General features: G+C 42.9%; 1 protein-coding gene across 4 annotated transcripts in view; it reads left to right on the top strand.

Moving 5' to 3' along the window:
* Positions 1-16,432, top strand: part of LAMA3 (laminin subunit alpha 3) — a 271,772-nt gene that overhangs the window by 179,781 nt on the left and 75,559 nt on the right. For 2 of the 4 annotated variants that reach the window (XM_023207778.2, XM_023207777.2), the window contains exons 36-39: positions 839-937; positions 4,031-4,114; positions 7,657-7,887; positions 12,512-12,625. In XM_023207778.2, the coding sequence (XP_023063546.1) occupies positions 839-937; positions 4,031-4,114; positions 7,657-7,887; positions 12,512-12,625 (528 nt within the window). Of the gene's footprint in view, positions 1-838; positions 938-4,030; positions 4,115-7,656; positions 7,888-9,234; positions 9,425-12,511; positions 12,626-16,432 lie in introns of those variants that run through there. The other 2 variants (XM_023207780.1, XM_023207779.1) reach the window with 1 other exon arrangement.

Raw genomic sequence — 16,432 nt, 5'->3', positions numbered from 1 at the left:
CCCAGCAGAACTCAAAATAATTTGGGAAATGTTCACCATCTGCTTTCAGGAGAATTGTTTTTGGAGAAAATTTATTTTTAGAGGTTCATTTTATGACTGATAGATATTATCCAGTTCTCTCAGTTAAAAAAGAAACCAATGGCCTAGATTTCCTAGAATAGTTGTGGATTAAATAAACATTTTCGTTTAGTAATCATCTAGAAAAAAAGGAAGATGACTATTATTTCCTTCCTTCCTTCCTTCCTTCCTTCCTTCCTTCCTTCCTTCCTTCCTTCCTTCCTTCCTCTCTTTCTCTCTTTCTCTCTTATAGGGTATTGCTCTGTTGCCCAAGCTGCAGTGAAGTGGTACAATAATAACTCACCACAGCCTCAAACTCCTGGGCTCAAGCGATCTTCCCACCTTAGCTTCCTGAGTAACTGGGACTACAGGCATACACCACCACACCTGGCTAATTTTTAAATGTTTCTTGTAGATTCAGGGTCTTGCTATATTGCCCAGGCTGGTCCCTAACTCCTGACCTCAAGTGATCCTTCTGCCTCGGCTTCCCAAAGTGCTGGGATTATAGCTACTACACCCAGCCTTATTTTTCTTTTTAATAAAGGTATCTTCTTGCTTGTAAAACTCAATCATGTTTGTGCTAAACATTTCAGATGACATTAAAAATAGCATAAAGTAGAAAAAATACCATCCTCAACCCCACCCCCTAGATACAACCCTTGTTAACAGGTCGAGTGTGTTTCTTTCCACGCTTTGTGTGCCTAAGTACTTTTCATGTGGGTTGATACTGACATTGTTTCTTTTAATGCTTGTGCTATTGATACTATTAATTCCGTTTTAGGTTTCTTCATATGGTGGCTACCTCACTTACCAAGCCAAGTCCTTCGGCTTGCCTGGCGACATGGTTCTTCTGGAAAAGAAGCCAGATGTACAGCTCACTGTAGGTATCAGAGCATGACCTAAGTGGCAGGAAGTGGCGGTTGCAGTTGGTGCTGATCTAAATTTAGGACATCTTGATATGTGGCCTACACAAAGTTTAGATTAGATCATTTCCAATATTTTGTAGAAACTAAATGACAGTTGAGAGCATGTAGCATCTTTTCAGGATCCTGCTTCCTCTGACCAAATGGTTTCTCTCTTCTCTGCCTCCAAAATACTTAACTATATTTTGCTTTTGCCTCTCACAAGTTACTGCCTCATGTTGAACTTTTTTTTTTTTTTTTTACTTTTTTTATTTTTGTAGAGATAGGATCTCACTGTGTTGCCCAGGCTGGAGTTGAACTCCTGGCCTCAAGCAATCCTCCTGCGTTGGCCTCCCCAAGCACTGGGGTTATAGGCACACACCACCATGGCCAGCTAATTTTTTAATTTTAATTTTTGTAGAGATAGGATCTCACTATGTTGCCCAGGCTGGCCTCAAACTCCTAGGCTCAAGCAATTCTCCCTGCTCAGCCTCCCAAAGCTCTGGGATTACTGGCGTGAGCCACATGTCCAGCCACATATTACATATGTTTTATGTTTCTGTCTTTCAATTTTGTTTCATAAATGTCTTTGAATCCTTCCCATGGGGCAAGATCATATCGTTGGACTCTGTAAAGGACAGGTGACCCCTTTTCTCAAAAGGAGGGGAGATTAGAGAAATATGCCAGGAACTCCAATCCACTGAATGGTAACTGTTGGAGGAGAGTCCAAACGGGCCCCTCTCAGTGCTGGGCTCTGGGTAGGGGGAATGGGAGTCATGTGGTCTGAGAGGCCCTTAGAAGACTTTGTGGTTCATTTTGAGCTAAGTCTTTAAGAACGGGCATAAGAAGAGAAGTGCCCTTCCAGGGGCAGGGACTAAGGCTAACAGGACTCAGGAGTGCTACAGGGCAGGAGGCTGTGCTCATGGATGCCAGTCCAATGGGGTTGTATCATCAGTGTGTGCAGAGTTGTTGAAAACAAGTCTGGAAGGGTTTGATGCTATAATAGGGTTGTTTTTTTTTTTTTTTTTTTTTTTTGAGACAGGAGTGCAGTGGCATGATCTCGACTCACTGCAAAGTCTGCCTCCCTGGTTCAAGCAATTCTCCTGCCTCAGCCTCCTGAGTAGCTAGGATTATAGGCATGGGCTACCATGCCCGGCTAATTTTTGTGTTTTCTGTAGAGATGGGGTTTCACCATGTTGGCCAGGGTGGTCTCAAACTCCTGACCTCAAGTAGTCCACCCACCATTGAAGGGATGTTTGTGTTTTGAGAAAGGAAGTAACGACATCCACACACGATGTGCCTGGCACACAATCCAGAGTGGCAGTCTAGAAAATCCCTTGAGGGCAAGGGTAGTATCACATCCTACTTTGCTTTCCCCACAACACAGGGCATAATGCCCTAAACATAGGGGAGGGTGCCATTGCCTGAAGCCGGCTCCATTTCTGGTTTATGGGGTGTGATTAATGTGATGTAGTTATAGCTTCGCGAAGGCTTTTCTCATGTCATGCACTGTATACAGGGACCAGCAAGTCACACACACCTCATCACAGCATATTCTTGGTAGATATTTGTGTTCAGGCACTACCGCATTGTGTTTTGTTTCTACTGGTATGCAAATCTACTGAACTGTTTTAAAAACTCCAAGGAACCTTTGCAGAATGTCTTCAAGATAAAGCAGCAAAGATTTTAGAGTTATAGTCTAAGGAAAAATAGCTACACAGTAAAAACACAGTCACAACAGTGCTGTATTTAAGTTTCATGTTTTCGCAGAGCATCTTGTAGTTCAGGCCACGCCTATTTTTTTTACTGCCAAAGTTTATTAGGCAAACCATTGGAATTCACTGAAAGGTAATGACCACATTTTCTGTTTAATTTTACCTTCAAACATGGAAAATAATTTGGGCTCACGAAACATTTTCCCTACTGCTTTGTTCTAATCCACTGTAATTAAGAGCCTCTAGGGCATGTTTCTTAGATTAAGGTTTCAAATGATACGTGATCCTAGGTAATGGCCTTCTTTCTGAAATACCAGCCCTAACGAAATACCAAACCCCTTTAGGGTTTGGTGCTACAGCAGAAAAGCTGGGACATGTGTGTGTTTGCGGTAGGGTTGCTGATGGTAGGGTGCTGATGCAGTAGGGTGCTGGATGCACATGTGAGCCGCCATAATGTGGTGTGCTGGGGGCTGAGAGCGAGTGAGGCTGGGTCCCACAGTGGGAGGCAGCAGGGGAACTTCTTGCTCCACATGCCAGCCTGCAGCTCCCTGCTTGGGCCAACCCTCTGCCCTCCCTGCCCTCCTCAGTAACCCACCCACCAAAGCACTTTCTTCCCACCACAGGCTGGTTTGATGGGCAATCATGAAAACAGCACTTCCTGCACTGACTGCAAGGCATAAAGAAAAATTTTTTTTTTTCTGCCAGGCACGGTGGCCCACACCTGTGATCCCAGCACTGTGGGAGGCCAAGGCAGATGGATCACTTGAGGTCAGGAGTTTGATACCAGCCTGGCCAACATGGTGAAACTACATGGTGAAAATACAAAAATAAGCAGGGTATAGTGGTGAGCACCTGTAATCCTAGCTACTAGGGAGGCTAAGGCAGGAGAATCTATTGGCTCCGGGTGGCAGAGGTTGCAGTGAGCCAAGGTTGTACCATTTCACTGCAGCCTGGGCAAGAGAGTGAGATTCCGTCCCCGCCAAAAAAAAAAAAAATCTTTTTTTTTAAGCTATTTTTGCTTAGCTATTTTTGGCAAAGGCAATTTTTTTAAGCTATTTTTGGCAAAGGCAATTTTTAAAGCTATTTTTGGCTATTTTTGGCAAAGGCATCTTTTTAAGCTATTTTTGGCAAAGGCAATTTTCCTGATTTCCCGTTTGTGAAAAGACACTGTATTACCTATAATTATTCTGTTTCCATGTCACTAATATTTTTATTAAAAATAGTTAATTCTGAACTATTTTTTTAAAGTCAGGTATGTCATGTGATGTAGACCATAGAAATGTTTTCTTAGATCAGTTACACATCTTGAAAGATCCCAGTGAAGGCACTAACACATTCATGATTTTCTTTAAACAGGGTCAGCACATGTCCGTCATCTATGAGGAGACAAACACCCCACGGCCGGACCGGCTACATCACGGGCGAGTGCAGGTGGTCGAGGTAAAGGAAGAGCAACCATGGAATGGTCCTTTCTGTTTTATGACTTAATTATTTCAGACAATCATGATTTTTACTCATTTTGAGAATTTTAAAATATGGATTCTATTTATATCAATATGTTTATATATACAGGTTGAGCATCCTTCATCTGAAAATCCAAGATCCAAAATGCTCCAAAACGCAAAATATTTTGAGCACCCACATGACACTCAAAGGAAATGCTCATTGGAGCCTTTCAGCTTTCAGATTTTCAGATTAGAAATTCTCAGCGGGTAAATACAATGCAAATGTTCCAAAATAAAAAAAAAAATTCTGAAATTTGGATCACTTCTGGTCACAAACATTTCAGACAAGAGATACCCAACTTGTATAGATTCGAAATATGAATTACATAAAATGTGGAGTGATTGATGCTCATGTGGCTTTCTTGGTTCCATCTGTCCAGCCCTTTTATACTTTCTCTCCCATTTCACAATTAATTATCCTTATCTTAAAAATCCCGTGAATCAGCCTGGGCAACATGGCAAAACTCTGCCTGCACGAAAGCAAAATTCAATGGGCATGGTGGGGTGTGCCTGTAATCTCAGCTACTTGGGAAGCTGAGGTGGGAGGATCTCTTGAGCCCAGGAGGTTGAAGCTGCAGTGAACCATGATCACGCCACTGCACTCCAGCCTGGGCAACGGAGTGAGACCCTGTCTCAAACAAACAAACAAAAAACCTGTGAGCTTGTAAATGCTGTGACATAGCTCCCTGTCATCCTCAGGTCTCCCTCAGTGCCTGAGACCTGTTTAACGTTCAACATATGCTTAGGATGAATGAATAGAAAAGCTATGAAAATGTTTTATATCCAAAGACATAAGAGTAATACTGGCAAAATAAAGGAAAGCTCATCAGATCATAAAACATTTTGTTATACTTATTTGGTTACAACTATTCCTAAAAAGTAGTGTTCCACTTATATTATTAAATATGTCCAGTACCTCTAGGTGAGACTTTTTGAGTACTTTGAACTTGGAGACATATTTTAATGTTTCTGAAAAGGTACATCTATACAATGGAATACTATCTGGCAATAAAAGAAACAAAATATTGACAGTTACTATAAGACACCAAAGAAATATCATATTGCATGATTCTATTTATGTGAGACAGGTGATATCAGTAAAATGATAGAGAATCTCTGAAAATTCTGTCCTCCATAAAAGCAATGAGAGAACTGGCAAAAAGGGAAAAAAGAGGTCAGAATCAATGTTTTCAGAACTCTGGAAATTACTCAAAGCCTTGCAGCCATCTGGAAATGGCACACAATGTATAAAGATGCAATTTGTACCATAGTAGCATACAAGAGGAGGGAATGATACTAATAGAAACAAAGTTTTTGTATACGATTGAAATTAAGCTGGCATTTATATAAGTTGTCCAGCATGGACACATGCATAGAGACAGAATGTAGATTAGTGGTTGCCTGGGTTTGAGGGTGGGAATGGGTAGTGACTACAAACTGACCCAAGGGTTCTTTTTAAGGTAATAGAAATGTTCTAAAATTATATTATGATGATGATTGCATGCTTCCATAAATTTATTACAAATTGTACACTTAAAATGAGGGAATATTATTGTATGTAAATTATTCCTTAAGTTGCTAAAATATCAATTAAAATTATATAAGCATCATATTTGTATGTTAGTAATAGCTACCATTTGCTAGGCACTGTGCTGTACACTTTATATATATTGTATCATTTAATTTACCTTAATTATAATGATAGCCCCAAGACATTAGGTATTACTGTGCCTATTTAAGAGATGTAAAAACTAAGTTCAACAAGGGCAACAAAATATGAAGGTTAAAAAGGCAGGCTTTTGGAGGCAGGGCATGGTGGCTCACGCCTGTAATCCTAGCACTTTGGGAGGCTGAGGTGGGTGGATCATGAGGTCAGGAAATCGAGACCATCCTGGCTAACACCGTGAAACCCCATCTCTACTAAAAATACAAAAAATTAGCTGGGCGTGGTGGCTCACGCCTGTAGTCAGGAGTTTCAAGACCAGCCCTGGCTAACATGGCAAAACCCCATCTCTACCGAAAAGACATTAAAAAAAAAAATTAGGTCAGGTGCAGTGGCTCACACGTGTAGTCACTGCACTCTGGGAGGCCAAGGTAGGCAGATCATGAGGTCAGGAGTTCGAGGACCAGCCTGGCCAACATAGTGAAACCCTGTCTCTACTAAAAATACAAAAATTAGCCATGTGTAGTGGCACGTGCCTGTAATTCCAGCTACTCGGGAGGCTAAGGCAGGAGCATCACTTGAATCCAGAAGGCAGAGGTTGCAGTGAGCTGAGATCGCACCACTGCACTCCAGCCTGGCAGCCTGCACGACAGAGCAAGACTCGGTCTCAAAAAAAAAAAAAAGAGAGAGAGAAAAAAATTACCAAACTGAACATAACAAGTGTTGACAACAGTGTGGCAAAATTGTGACCCTTTGACCCTTTTGGTGGGAATGTGAAATGGTGCATCCACTGTGCAAACATTATGGAAGTTCCTCAAAAAATTAAAAGTAGGATTACCGTATGCTCCAGCAGTCCCACTTCTGGATATATATCTAAAATAACTAAAAACAGGATCTTGACAAGATATTTGCACATTCATGTTCATTGTAGCATTATTCACAATAGCCGAGAAGCAACCAAATGTCCATCAACAGATGAACAGACAAAGAAAAATGTGGTATATATAGAGTTATACAATGGAACATTATTCCCCCTTAAAAAAGAAGGAAATTCCGTCATAGGCTACAATATAGATGAACCTTGAGAACCTTATGCTAAGTGAAATAAGCCAGTCACAAAAGGACAAATACTTCATGATTCCACTTATATAAGTTATCTGAAATAGTCAATTCTTAGCAACAGAAATTAGAATAGCGGTTGCCAGGGGCTGGGGAGGGGAAAAAGGGAATTGTTCAATGGGTATGGGGTTTCCCTTTTGCAAGCTGGGTAAGTTCTAGAGATCTGTTGTGCAACGTTGTGCTTATAGTTAACAATACTGTACAGTTAAAAATGGTTAAGATGGTAAATTTCATGTTGTGTGTTTTTTACCACAATAAAAGTTAAAATAAAGTAATATAAATGTTTGTGCAAGAAAAGATTGTATTTTCTGTCACCGTTGTGTCCGTTTAATGAATGACCTGAGCTGCATGACTCACTCGGTTTCCATATGCCTTCCTTCCCTGTTTCTCACTCACCTTATGTTTGCACAAACAAAAGCACATTTAAAAACAAGTATGACACTGGGAATTTTATTTCATTTTATTGCCCCTTATTCCCTGCCTTCATTTTTTTCCCTTCCTTCATGGGAATAACCCAGGACGTCTGACTTCTAAATGTAAATACTCCAGGAGACAGGTATTTCCCCATCTTATTTCATTTCTCCCTATGCATTTTAAGTGTCTTTTCTTTGATTCATTTGGGGCGTCTGCCTCTAAGGAACCCCTGGAAGTGCGCCTGCCTAAGGAAGACCCTGCCTTTCTGTTTCCATGTGTAGGGAAACTTCAGACATGCCAGCAGCCGTGCCCCGGTGTCTAGGGAGGAGCTGATGACAGTGCTGTCTAGACTGGCAGATATGCGCATCCAAGGCCTCTACTTCACAGAGACTCAAAGGCTCACCCTGAGTGAGGTGGGGCTAGAGGAAGCCTCTGCCACAGGAAGTGGACGCATAGCATATGCTGTGGAAATGTGTGCCTGCCCCCCTGCCTACGCTGGCGACTCTTGTCAGGTAGGAAGTTTTCCCATCCACAACATTCCGGTAGGGAACTCCTGTGGCTGTTGTTTTTGGCTGCTGTCCAGCACTGCGGGATGGTTTGGGGCCGTCTGTCTATTGTTTCTCTGTTCAAGTTTCTGCAGGGCTTGTCTTAGATCTTACCTAGACTCCCTTCAGGAATTAAATGTGAAAAAGACATCATCAGTGTCTCAGAATTCATAGGAAATCTACAGGAGTTCGATAGATGCTGAGGGTTAGAGAAATCCAGAGTAGGAAAATAATATACTGTAGTTTCAAATAGCTAGAAGGAGGGTATTGACTGTTCCTGACACAAAGAAATGATCAATGTTTGAGATGATGGATGTACTCATTACCTTATCTGACCACTAAACGTTGCATGTGTCACACCATCATATTTATCATTATTATTTATCAATTTTTTAAACAAAATATTTTTAAAATGAAGGAGCTCACCAGTTAGTATTTGAGCCCCTGCTTTCCCAATAACTGACCTTATACCTTTCTCTAATCCGAAGCCTCCCTCCACCCCACTCTCAACCCGCCAGTAGAGTTGAATTCCAGAGAATATCCTGGATTTCTTAGAGGACGTTATGTTCTGGCTTGCAGCAGGACTCTCATTGTTTGAGGTCCAGTCAACCAGAGCTGTCTTCAGATGGTTAAAATGTGCCATAAAATGAAATTATTTAATTTCTCTGGCTATAAATATGTCTTTTCTTAAAGATCAGGGTGAAAGCACAATGTTAGCACGATTAGTAAAAGTAGCAAACATTGTCATTCTATGTATTCCATACATCCATAAGTACGTAGGCTTAACAAAACCTTTCACTTTCTTTCCTCACCCCCTGGTAGCCGAAAACCCCAAGGTGATCTGCACATACGAGTTTCCACTTTGTAAACCTGCAAAAACAAATCTGACCTGCCGTGGTCTTCTGGGGACTCCCAAGTTGTAATATTTAGCCCACAGGTTGCCTACATTGTTCCCCTTCCTCCGTTTCTTTTCTAGCCTGATTAAAATTGATAGCCCGAGGGAAAAAGAGGGACTCTGGATTTCTACCCTCCTACCCAGGGCGTGTTCCCTGCCCGTGACTCAGCCTGTGATTTAGGGCGTCTGCAGGGTGAGGTGGGTGGAAGGTGATGCCCGCCCCACCTCACAGGAATTACAGAGCGGTGCACTTACCTGCGGGACTGTTATGTGCACTCTGGCACAGGCTGACTCATGTGTGAAGTTTAAAGGTGGGGCGCTTGCCGCAGACAGCCTTCCTTACCTGAGTCAGGCAGGCCCGGGCACTGAGCAGGAAGGGCAGGTATAAGAGGAAGAGGCAGAGGTTCGTGCGCAGCCAGCGGACACCCAGGAACCAGGATGCCTCCAGCAGTGAGGCGGTCAGCCCGCAGCATGGGATGGCTGTGGATCTTTGGGGCAGCCCTGGGGCAGTGTCTGGGCTACAGTTCACAGCAGCAAAGGGTGCCATTTCTTCAGCCTCCCGGTCAAAGTCAACTGCAAGCGAGTTATGTGGAGTTTAGACCCAGCCAGGTAACATCCTTTTAAGTTTTGGTTTGGGATGGGGAAGAGTTTCCAGCTTTGTGACATTTTAAGTTACAGTTACGGTGACTAATGAGTAAATGGGTGGACTGAGGAGGGGCTGATGGCCTCCCAGTCGCCTTGACTGGCAGTGTTTATTACAGTGCCTGACAGATTGCTCTCCCGAGCTATTAACCGCAAACCCCGTTAACATCAGCCCACCTGGAAATGCTGAGACAGTTAAGAGCTTGAATGCTTGCGGGATGTTAATATACAATCAAACTTTATGCCCTTTAGAGACCAACCATCTCAAGCCTCAGAACAAAAGAGTCCAATGCCTATAGCTTTCCAAATGCTACTTGGAAGAAAATTTACCCACGGGGGAAAAAAATGAGAGTGAAATGCAATGCTTAAGAAAAGTGATCAAAGTTTGCATAATTCCTCAAAGACATGCTTCCATTTGCCAGGCAGGAAACATCAAGAAATTCTGCTCTCTTTAAACTTCCCGGATACTACATGTATTCTTACAGAGAAATAGATCCTATGGCTACAGATATAGCCCTGGAAACTGGATTAGGGACATAATCTTATTTATATAATTTGTATTACAACATTTACTGGAAAACTTAACATAAAACGTCATCATGTTAACTAGTTATAAAACCCCTTTATTGAAATAATGTATTAGAACACGTTCATTTTCATTTAAAAGTGAGTGTTCAATATAATCTGAATACTTGAACTGATTTTTTTGTAGAATGTGGTTTTGCTTGCTTTATAAGAGGTGAAAAAATGATTCTATTTTAGTAACTGACAAATCCTCAGAGAGTCACATGATATGTAACTCTTGCAGAGTGTATTTTCTGCTTGTAATCAAAAGCAAATTAAGATGGGTGATTTAGTTTTACTCAGGATAGACTATACTCCCCCAAAGCATGTTTAATTAAGGCTTCTACTCAGGTGTGTTGTCATAAACTAACCAGATCTATCTGCTTATTTGAATAACTTGCTCTTTACCAAATGTGATTATTTTGTAAGCAGGTAATGTGATATACACCGATAATTATAAGTTACTTGCCACTTATTAGGACAGATTGTATAATAGATACAGTGACACCATCATTGGCTGCATTTCGTTCACATGTAAATCTCAGTTGTGCTTTCAGCAAAAGAACATTCCTTTCATACTTTGATTCTCCTTTAGACAAGCCTATTCGTATAACAACATAATCTATTTATTTGCAATGTACTCTTTGCCCTAAACATGGTTCCTAATAGCTTAAAGGAATATTATATTGGAAACTATGGTCTTATTGTGCATGATGTGTATTCATTGGTAATTTTGGAAGGGGCTGTAGCAACACCTGGGAGATTGTACTCCCGGAGCACATGAGGCTTCTGCCTCTCTCTCCTGTCAGGTGGCTTCTTTCTTTCTTCCACTGGACCAGGTAGAGACCTTTATGGCCATGAATGAATAAGAATGGACTGTCCACTTCAAGATTTCCTTTGAGTATAGTTTCTGATTTTACAGACATATGTGCTATTTAAAGAAGGTTTAATAAAAGGCTATCCTTTATCTTGAAATCATTTTCCTGATGCTTTCAAGATAGGATATATAGGAGATCAGAGAAACAAATTAGGGACAATATCTGATTTCAGTATTTATTTATTTATTAGACCAGGTTTCACTCTTGTTGCCCAGGCTGGAGTGTGGTGGCGCAATCGTGGCTCACTGCAACCTCCACCTCCCAGGCTCGAGCAATCCTCCCACCTCAGCCTCCCTAGTAGCTGGGACTACAGGCATGTGCCACCACACCCGGCTAATTGTATTTTTTGGTAGAGATGAGGTTTCACCATGTTGCCCGGGCTGGTCTCGAACTCCTGGGTTCAAGTGATCCACCGTCCTCAGCCTCCCAAAGTGCTGGGATTACAGGCTTGAGCCACCACAACCAGCCAGTATCTGATTTTAATCTGTGCACTGATTTGCTCTGCCAAAATAAAGGACAATGTCTATAATTTCCTTTAAAGACAGAAATCTAAATAATTTTAATGACTGGTATAAGAAGAATTGCTTTTTTTTTTTTTCTATTGGAGGAATTCTTAACTAGAATCCTTTAAAAAAAGATATTAGTTCATGAAAAGAAACTTGTACTTCTTTTCATCCAGATGAAAATGCATAACTGTATTATACTGAAGAGAGAGAATACACAGGAGATAGAAATAGTCAAATCAAGATTGATGAGGAAACACGACCAACCCAAGGAGAGTCCCTCAGGCTGAGCCTCTGTGTGTTCAGTGTGGACCAGATGTTCGTGAGCAGTCCTGTATGGGAACCTCATGCACACTCCCCTCCCCTGGCTTCTCTGTTGCCCATGGACCAGTGAGTGGCAATGAAGTGACTCCCCTAATTGTGGCATGATTGTCTAAATCTCAGTGAAGACTCCTATTCCCCCCAGCCCACTCCTCCTCCTATATTGCCCCACCACCAGCCCAGACCCACACTTAGGGAAAGAAAATGGCTACCCAAAGATAATTTGGACTTGAAATGATTTGCTTAGATGTCCTCCCCTCTAAGGACAGTTCTCTTTATTCGTCCATTTCCACCTTCTCCACCTGCCCTCAAAACAGTTGTTGTGAGAAGAGAGGAGCCCCTTCTCACCCCCCACCTCCACATGTGCCCTATCCCTCATTTCCCCACCATGCGTCTCACACTCCCACCAGGGCATGAAAACCAAAGAGCTTGAGAGAAAAAGAAGTGGACGTGACAGGTGGTTGAAATTAAAAATATTCACACTGACTGAAGGAAAGAAGGTTTGAAAAACGAATGGTTCAGCTGGGCTCAGTGGTGCATGTCCCTCTGGTTCCAGCTGCGTTGGAGGCTGAGGGCAGGAGGACTGCTTGAGCCCAAGAGCCCGAGACTCTAGTGCACTGTGATCACACCTGTGAATAGTCACTACACTCCAGCCTGGGCAGCATAGTGAGACCCTGTCTCTAAAAAATAAAAATGATGTGAATGCTTCACAGTGAGAGGTGTCACGTGCTTTGGATAGTAACTGTTTTCTTTCTTTGTACTGATTAAACACTTTGTTTGAAAAATAGGGTTGTAGCCCTGGATATTATCGGGATCACAAAGGCTTGTATACCGGACGGTGTGTTCCCTGCAATTGCAACGGACATTCAAATCGATGCCAGGATGGCTCAGGCATATGTGTTGTGAGTAAATTGACAGTTTAATGCTATCAGCAGGCAATCTGTTTCTCCTCCGTTCCCCTCTACTATGCCCGAAGATATCCACATCACATCTCCTGCCAAACCCTAAATAGAGGTCGCTGTGTGAATATACGAGGCTCCATTATCAGGCTGAATTATTTTACATTTCATTTTTTCCTCCATTTTAACATGCACCATTAAAAGAGTGCTGCTATCTGAGCAATTAAGTTACACTTTAGCTTCTAAATCTCTCCTTCATGAAATGATAGTAATGGGTGGACCTTGGAAGTTAATTTTTGACAGGACATAACTAATCCAAGCCATTACTTTGGGTCCCAATTTTGTTGGGGTGGCAGGAAGTTATAGGAGTGGGGCTTGTTGTCGGCTGACCAGTAACTCAAGAAAGCAGCCAGGGAGAAAGGGATTTGAGGAGGGCTTAAGGCTCATAAGAAATCAGTCCAACATTAGCTGGGCGTGGTGGCAGGTGCCTGTAATCCCAGCGACTCGGGAGACTGAGGCAGGAGAATTGCTTGAACCCCGGAGGCAGAGGTTGCACTGAGCCGAGATTGTGCCACTGCACTCCAGTCTGGGCAACAAGAACAAAACTCCATCTGCCTCCACACCAAAACAACAACAACAACAAACAGAAATCAGTCCAACGCAAGCTTCACTATTGCCAAGACAGAGTGGGGCTTGGAGGAGACAGGTGAAGGAGGTTGTGGGGAAGAGAAAGTGCTGATCCCCCCTCCCGTCCTCACAACATCCTCCATCTGCCTGTTCCCTGTATTGACTATATTTTCTCATGGCCTCAAGGCTGTCTTGGATGACTACAACATATCCACTGGAAAATTATCTTATTTTTGAATATTTTATAAAATTCTTCTACCTAAAATTAGTTTCTTAGGAAATTTTTTCTTATGCGTCCTGAAGCAGAACCTTTTTTATTCTGCTTTTTTCATCCCTTTCATTAGAGTTCTTCTCCTTGGTAACCAGGGCTTCCCGAGTGAGGAAAATGGACAGTGAAAAAGAGAGAGCATACTCCAGGAATACAGGACTTCAGTTGTGTTGTGCCCTTTTGGAAATGCACTCCTCTGGCACAAATTTTCTTTGCATTGTGTAATGCAACTAGAGTGTGTGTTTCAAGTATGAGTTCCTAGACTGTATGAAGCTCGTTCACCGTGGCCCAGGGAACTGCTTCCTCTGCAAGATGGAACAGGCTAGAACAGGAAATTGTTGTGAAGAGCCACCTGATAGAATATTTTGTTGGACTGCAACCTTATAAGTTCAAAAAGAGTAAAAGGTATTGGTAAATACTGTTTTCCAGCTTATTATTCCTGTAGAATAGTTCACGTTTGATATTGCATGTTTTGTGTAACACAGGTAGATGCTTTAATTAAGAATAAATATGTTGGCCGGGCACAGTGGCTCACGCCTGTAATCCAAGCACTTTGGGAGGCTGAGGCAGGCAAATCACGAGGTCAGAAGTTCAAGACCACCCTGGCTAACACAGTGAAACCCTGTCTCTACTAAAAAATATAAAAACATTAGCCGGGCGTGGTGGCGGGTGCCTGTAGTCCCAGCTACTCGGGAGACTGAGGCAGGAGAATGGCGTGAACCCGGGAGGCGGAGCTTGCAGTGAGCCAAGATCGCGACACTGCACTCCAGCCTGGGCGACAGAGTGAGACTCCGTCTCAAAACAAACGAACAAACAAACAAAAACAACAAGAAAAGGATAAGTATGTGATTAGTGAACCATTGCTAGATGTCAAGCCCATCTTACGAAAACTGCCAAAGAACAAAGGGAGGTTTTTTTTTTTTGTAGTCACCCACTGAAAGGAAAACTTGTGAGAGTCATAATTCATATTTTAATCAAACAAGATTTTCTTTCCCATTTTCTTTTTTTTTTTGTAGTTCTCAGTGGCCATGTGGGAAATCCTCACTGAGCATTTGCTAGTATGGCAGGTGCTGAGCTAAGTGCTGGAGTTAAATTCATCAGCCCTAATCCCTACACTCACAAGGCTTGCTGTCTAGTAGGGAATGTGTACGTGTGTACACACTCACACACACGCACACACACACACACATTGAGCCCGTGTCTGTGCTCAACTAACAGCTACATGGCAAGTCCTGAGTGCTGATGCTACCCTGAATCGTGTCCACTGCATGGAAGCCGAGAATGCATCCCTCATTCTCAAAGAACAGTAATGAGGAAATCCAGTACCTTTGAATATCAAATGGGCCTTCTGGCTGATTTCACTGCAAATTGACCTCCACCTCTCAAGGTCCAAAGTAAATGTCTAACATCAGGGACCTTCACCCAGGTGCAAATCTTCAAGTCAAGTCATTTCAAGAATAGACTCTGAAGTTTGAAAAGATAAGTAGTCCAACTTTTTGCTGGTACAGCAATAGGTGTCCAGTGTCAAGGGCAGGAGTAGCAGGTGATGCGGGTGCCACCGTCCAGAGGGACCTGCAATGATGGCCTCCTGCTATATGCTGAGACCCCTGTCTCTCCCTCTTCTCATTGCCCCAATTTCTCCCCATATTTTCTCCTTTCCCCCAATTCCCCTTGCTGTCTACTATCCCTGTCACGTCTTATTTTCCTCTCCATTCCCATTTCCCTCCCCTTTTCTCTTTGTCTTCTTTCTTTATCTTCCTTCTTTTATTCTCTGTGACTTGAGCCCATCTTCCCCTCTGCAGTTGCAATGGAATTTCAGAATGATTTATATGAAATTCACAGCTGACATGGTGCTCCTCTGAGGCTCAGATGGAAGAAAGCCCACGACCCTCAGCACAGTATTGGGGTCTCTTTCCAGCTGCATCGTGCCCCCTTGCACTTCTGCCTTGGGCATGCCCTTTGCTTTCATTCCCTCCACACACTGCCATGCTGTTGTAAGACTGAGGTTCTGCACGCTCCGTCACCTGTGCCTGGAATGCCCTTCCCTCACTTTTGCGCTCAGTGAATCCCTGTCCTTTTGTGGCCCTCGCAGGCAGCCCCTTCTCCTGCTCCCGTGGGATACTGGCACACTTGTGTCCTATTTTCCACGGGATATTGAATATGTCTATTTTCAGGACTACATGTACCCCGAGTCGAGGGACCAACCCATCTTCACATCGCTAGAGCCTAGCATAGTTGGGCATTTGGTAAATGCCTAATAGATACTTGGTGACAAATGGAGCTAGGAGAGCGTGTGCCGTGGGAGTGGACGTGGGCTTCTGCAGCATTCGTTCATTCGTTTATTCACAGTAAAACACAAGGAACCTGAAGGGAGGGTCTCCAAGTTTACAGGACTGAGGACAGTTTCCAGGGTGGCCACTCTCAACTGACAATGAGGGGTTTCTCACATGTTCTTATGGGACTTTGTCAAGCAACACGGGTTTTGACACCCTTCCTTGATCCTCTCCTCTCACCCCTGTGGAGGACTAGTGTTCAGAGTGATTTTAGTAGGATACGGATGTCCTCACCTCAATTCTTGCATCTGTACATTCTTGCTTCTCCAATGTGTTCAGCCTCAGAGCTAAGTAGACACAGGACTGAAATATATCTATACAGTTGTGTTCTACTTTTAAATTGTCATTTGGATTAAAAGAGAAAGAGAACTAACATGGAAACGTATTAGTTCCAAAGGACTGATGTCTTATGAGAGAGTCAGGGTAGCTGAAGACTGGGTGAGGGTGAGGGAAGCCACTGGTGTCCTCCTCAGTCACCCGTGAGAAGACTCCTCTGTGGAGCTGATCAACCGCAGGGAAGATGTTCCCAGTGTCCAGACCTCAAGGAGTCTGGACCCACAGTGCAGTGGGATTTGGGGAAGG

Source organism: Piliocolobus tephrosceles, chromosome 18 (assembly GCF_002776525.5).
Source record: "Piliocolobus tephrosceles isolate RC106 chromosome 18, ASM277652v3, whole genome shotgun sequence".
Lineage (NCBI taxonomy): Eukaryota > Metazoa > Chordata > Mammalia > Primates > Cercopithecidae > Piliocolobus > Piliocolobus tephrosceles.
Note: the sequence above shows the minus strand (reverse complement) of the source record. Positions and strands in the feature narration are given on the sequence as shown.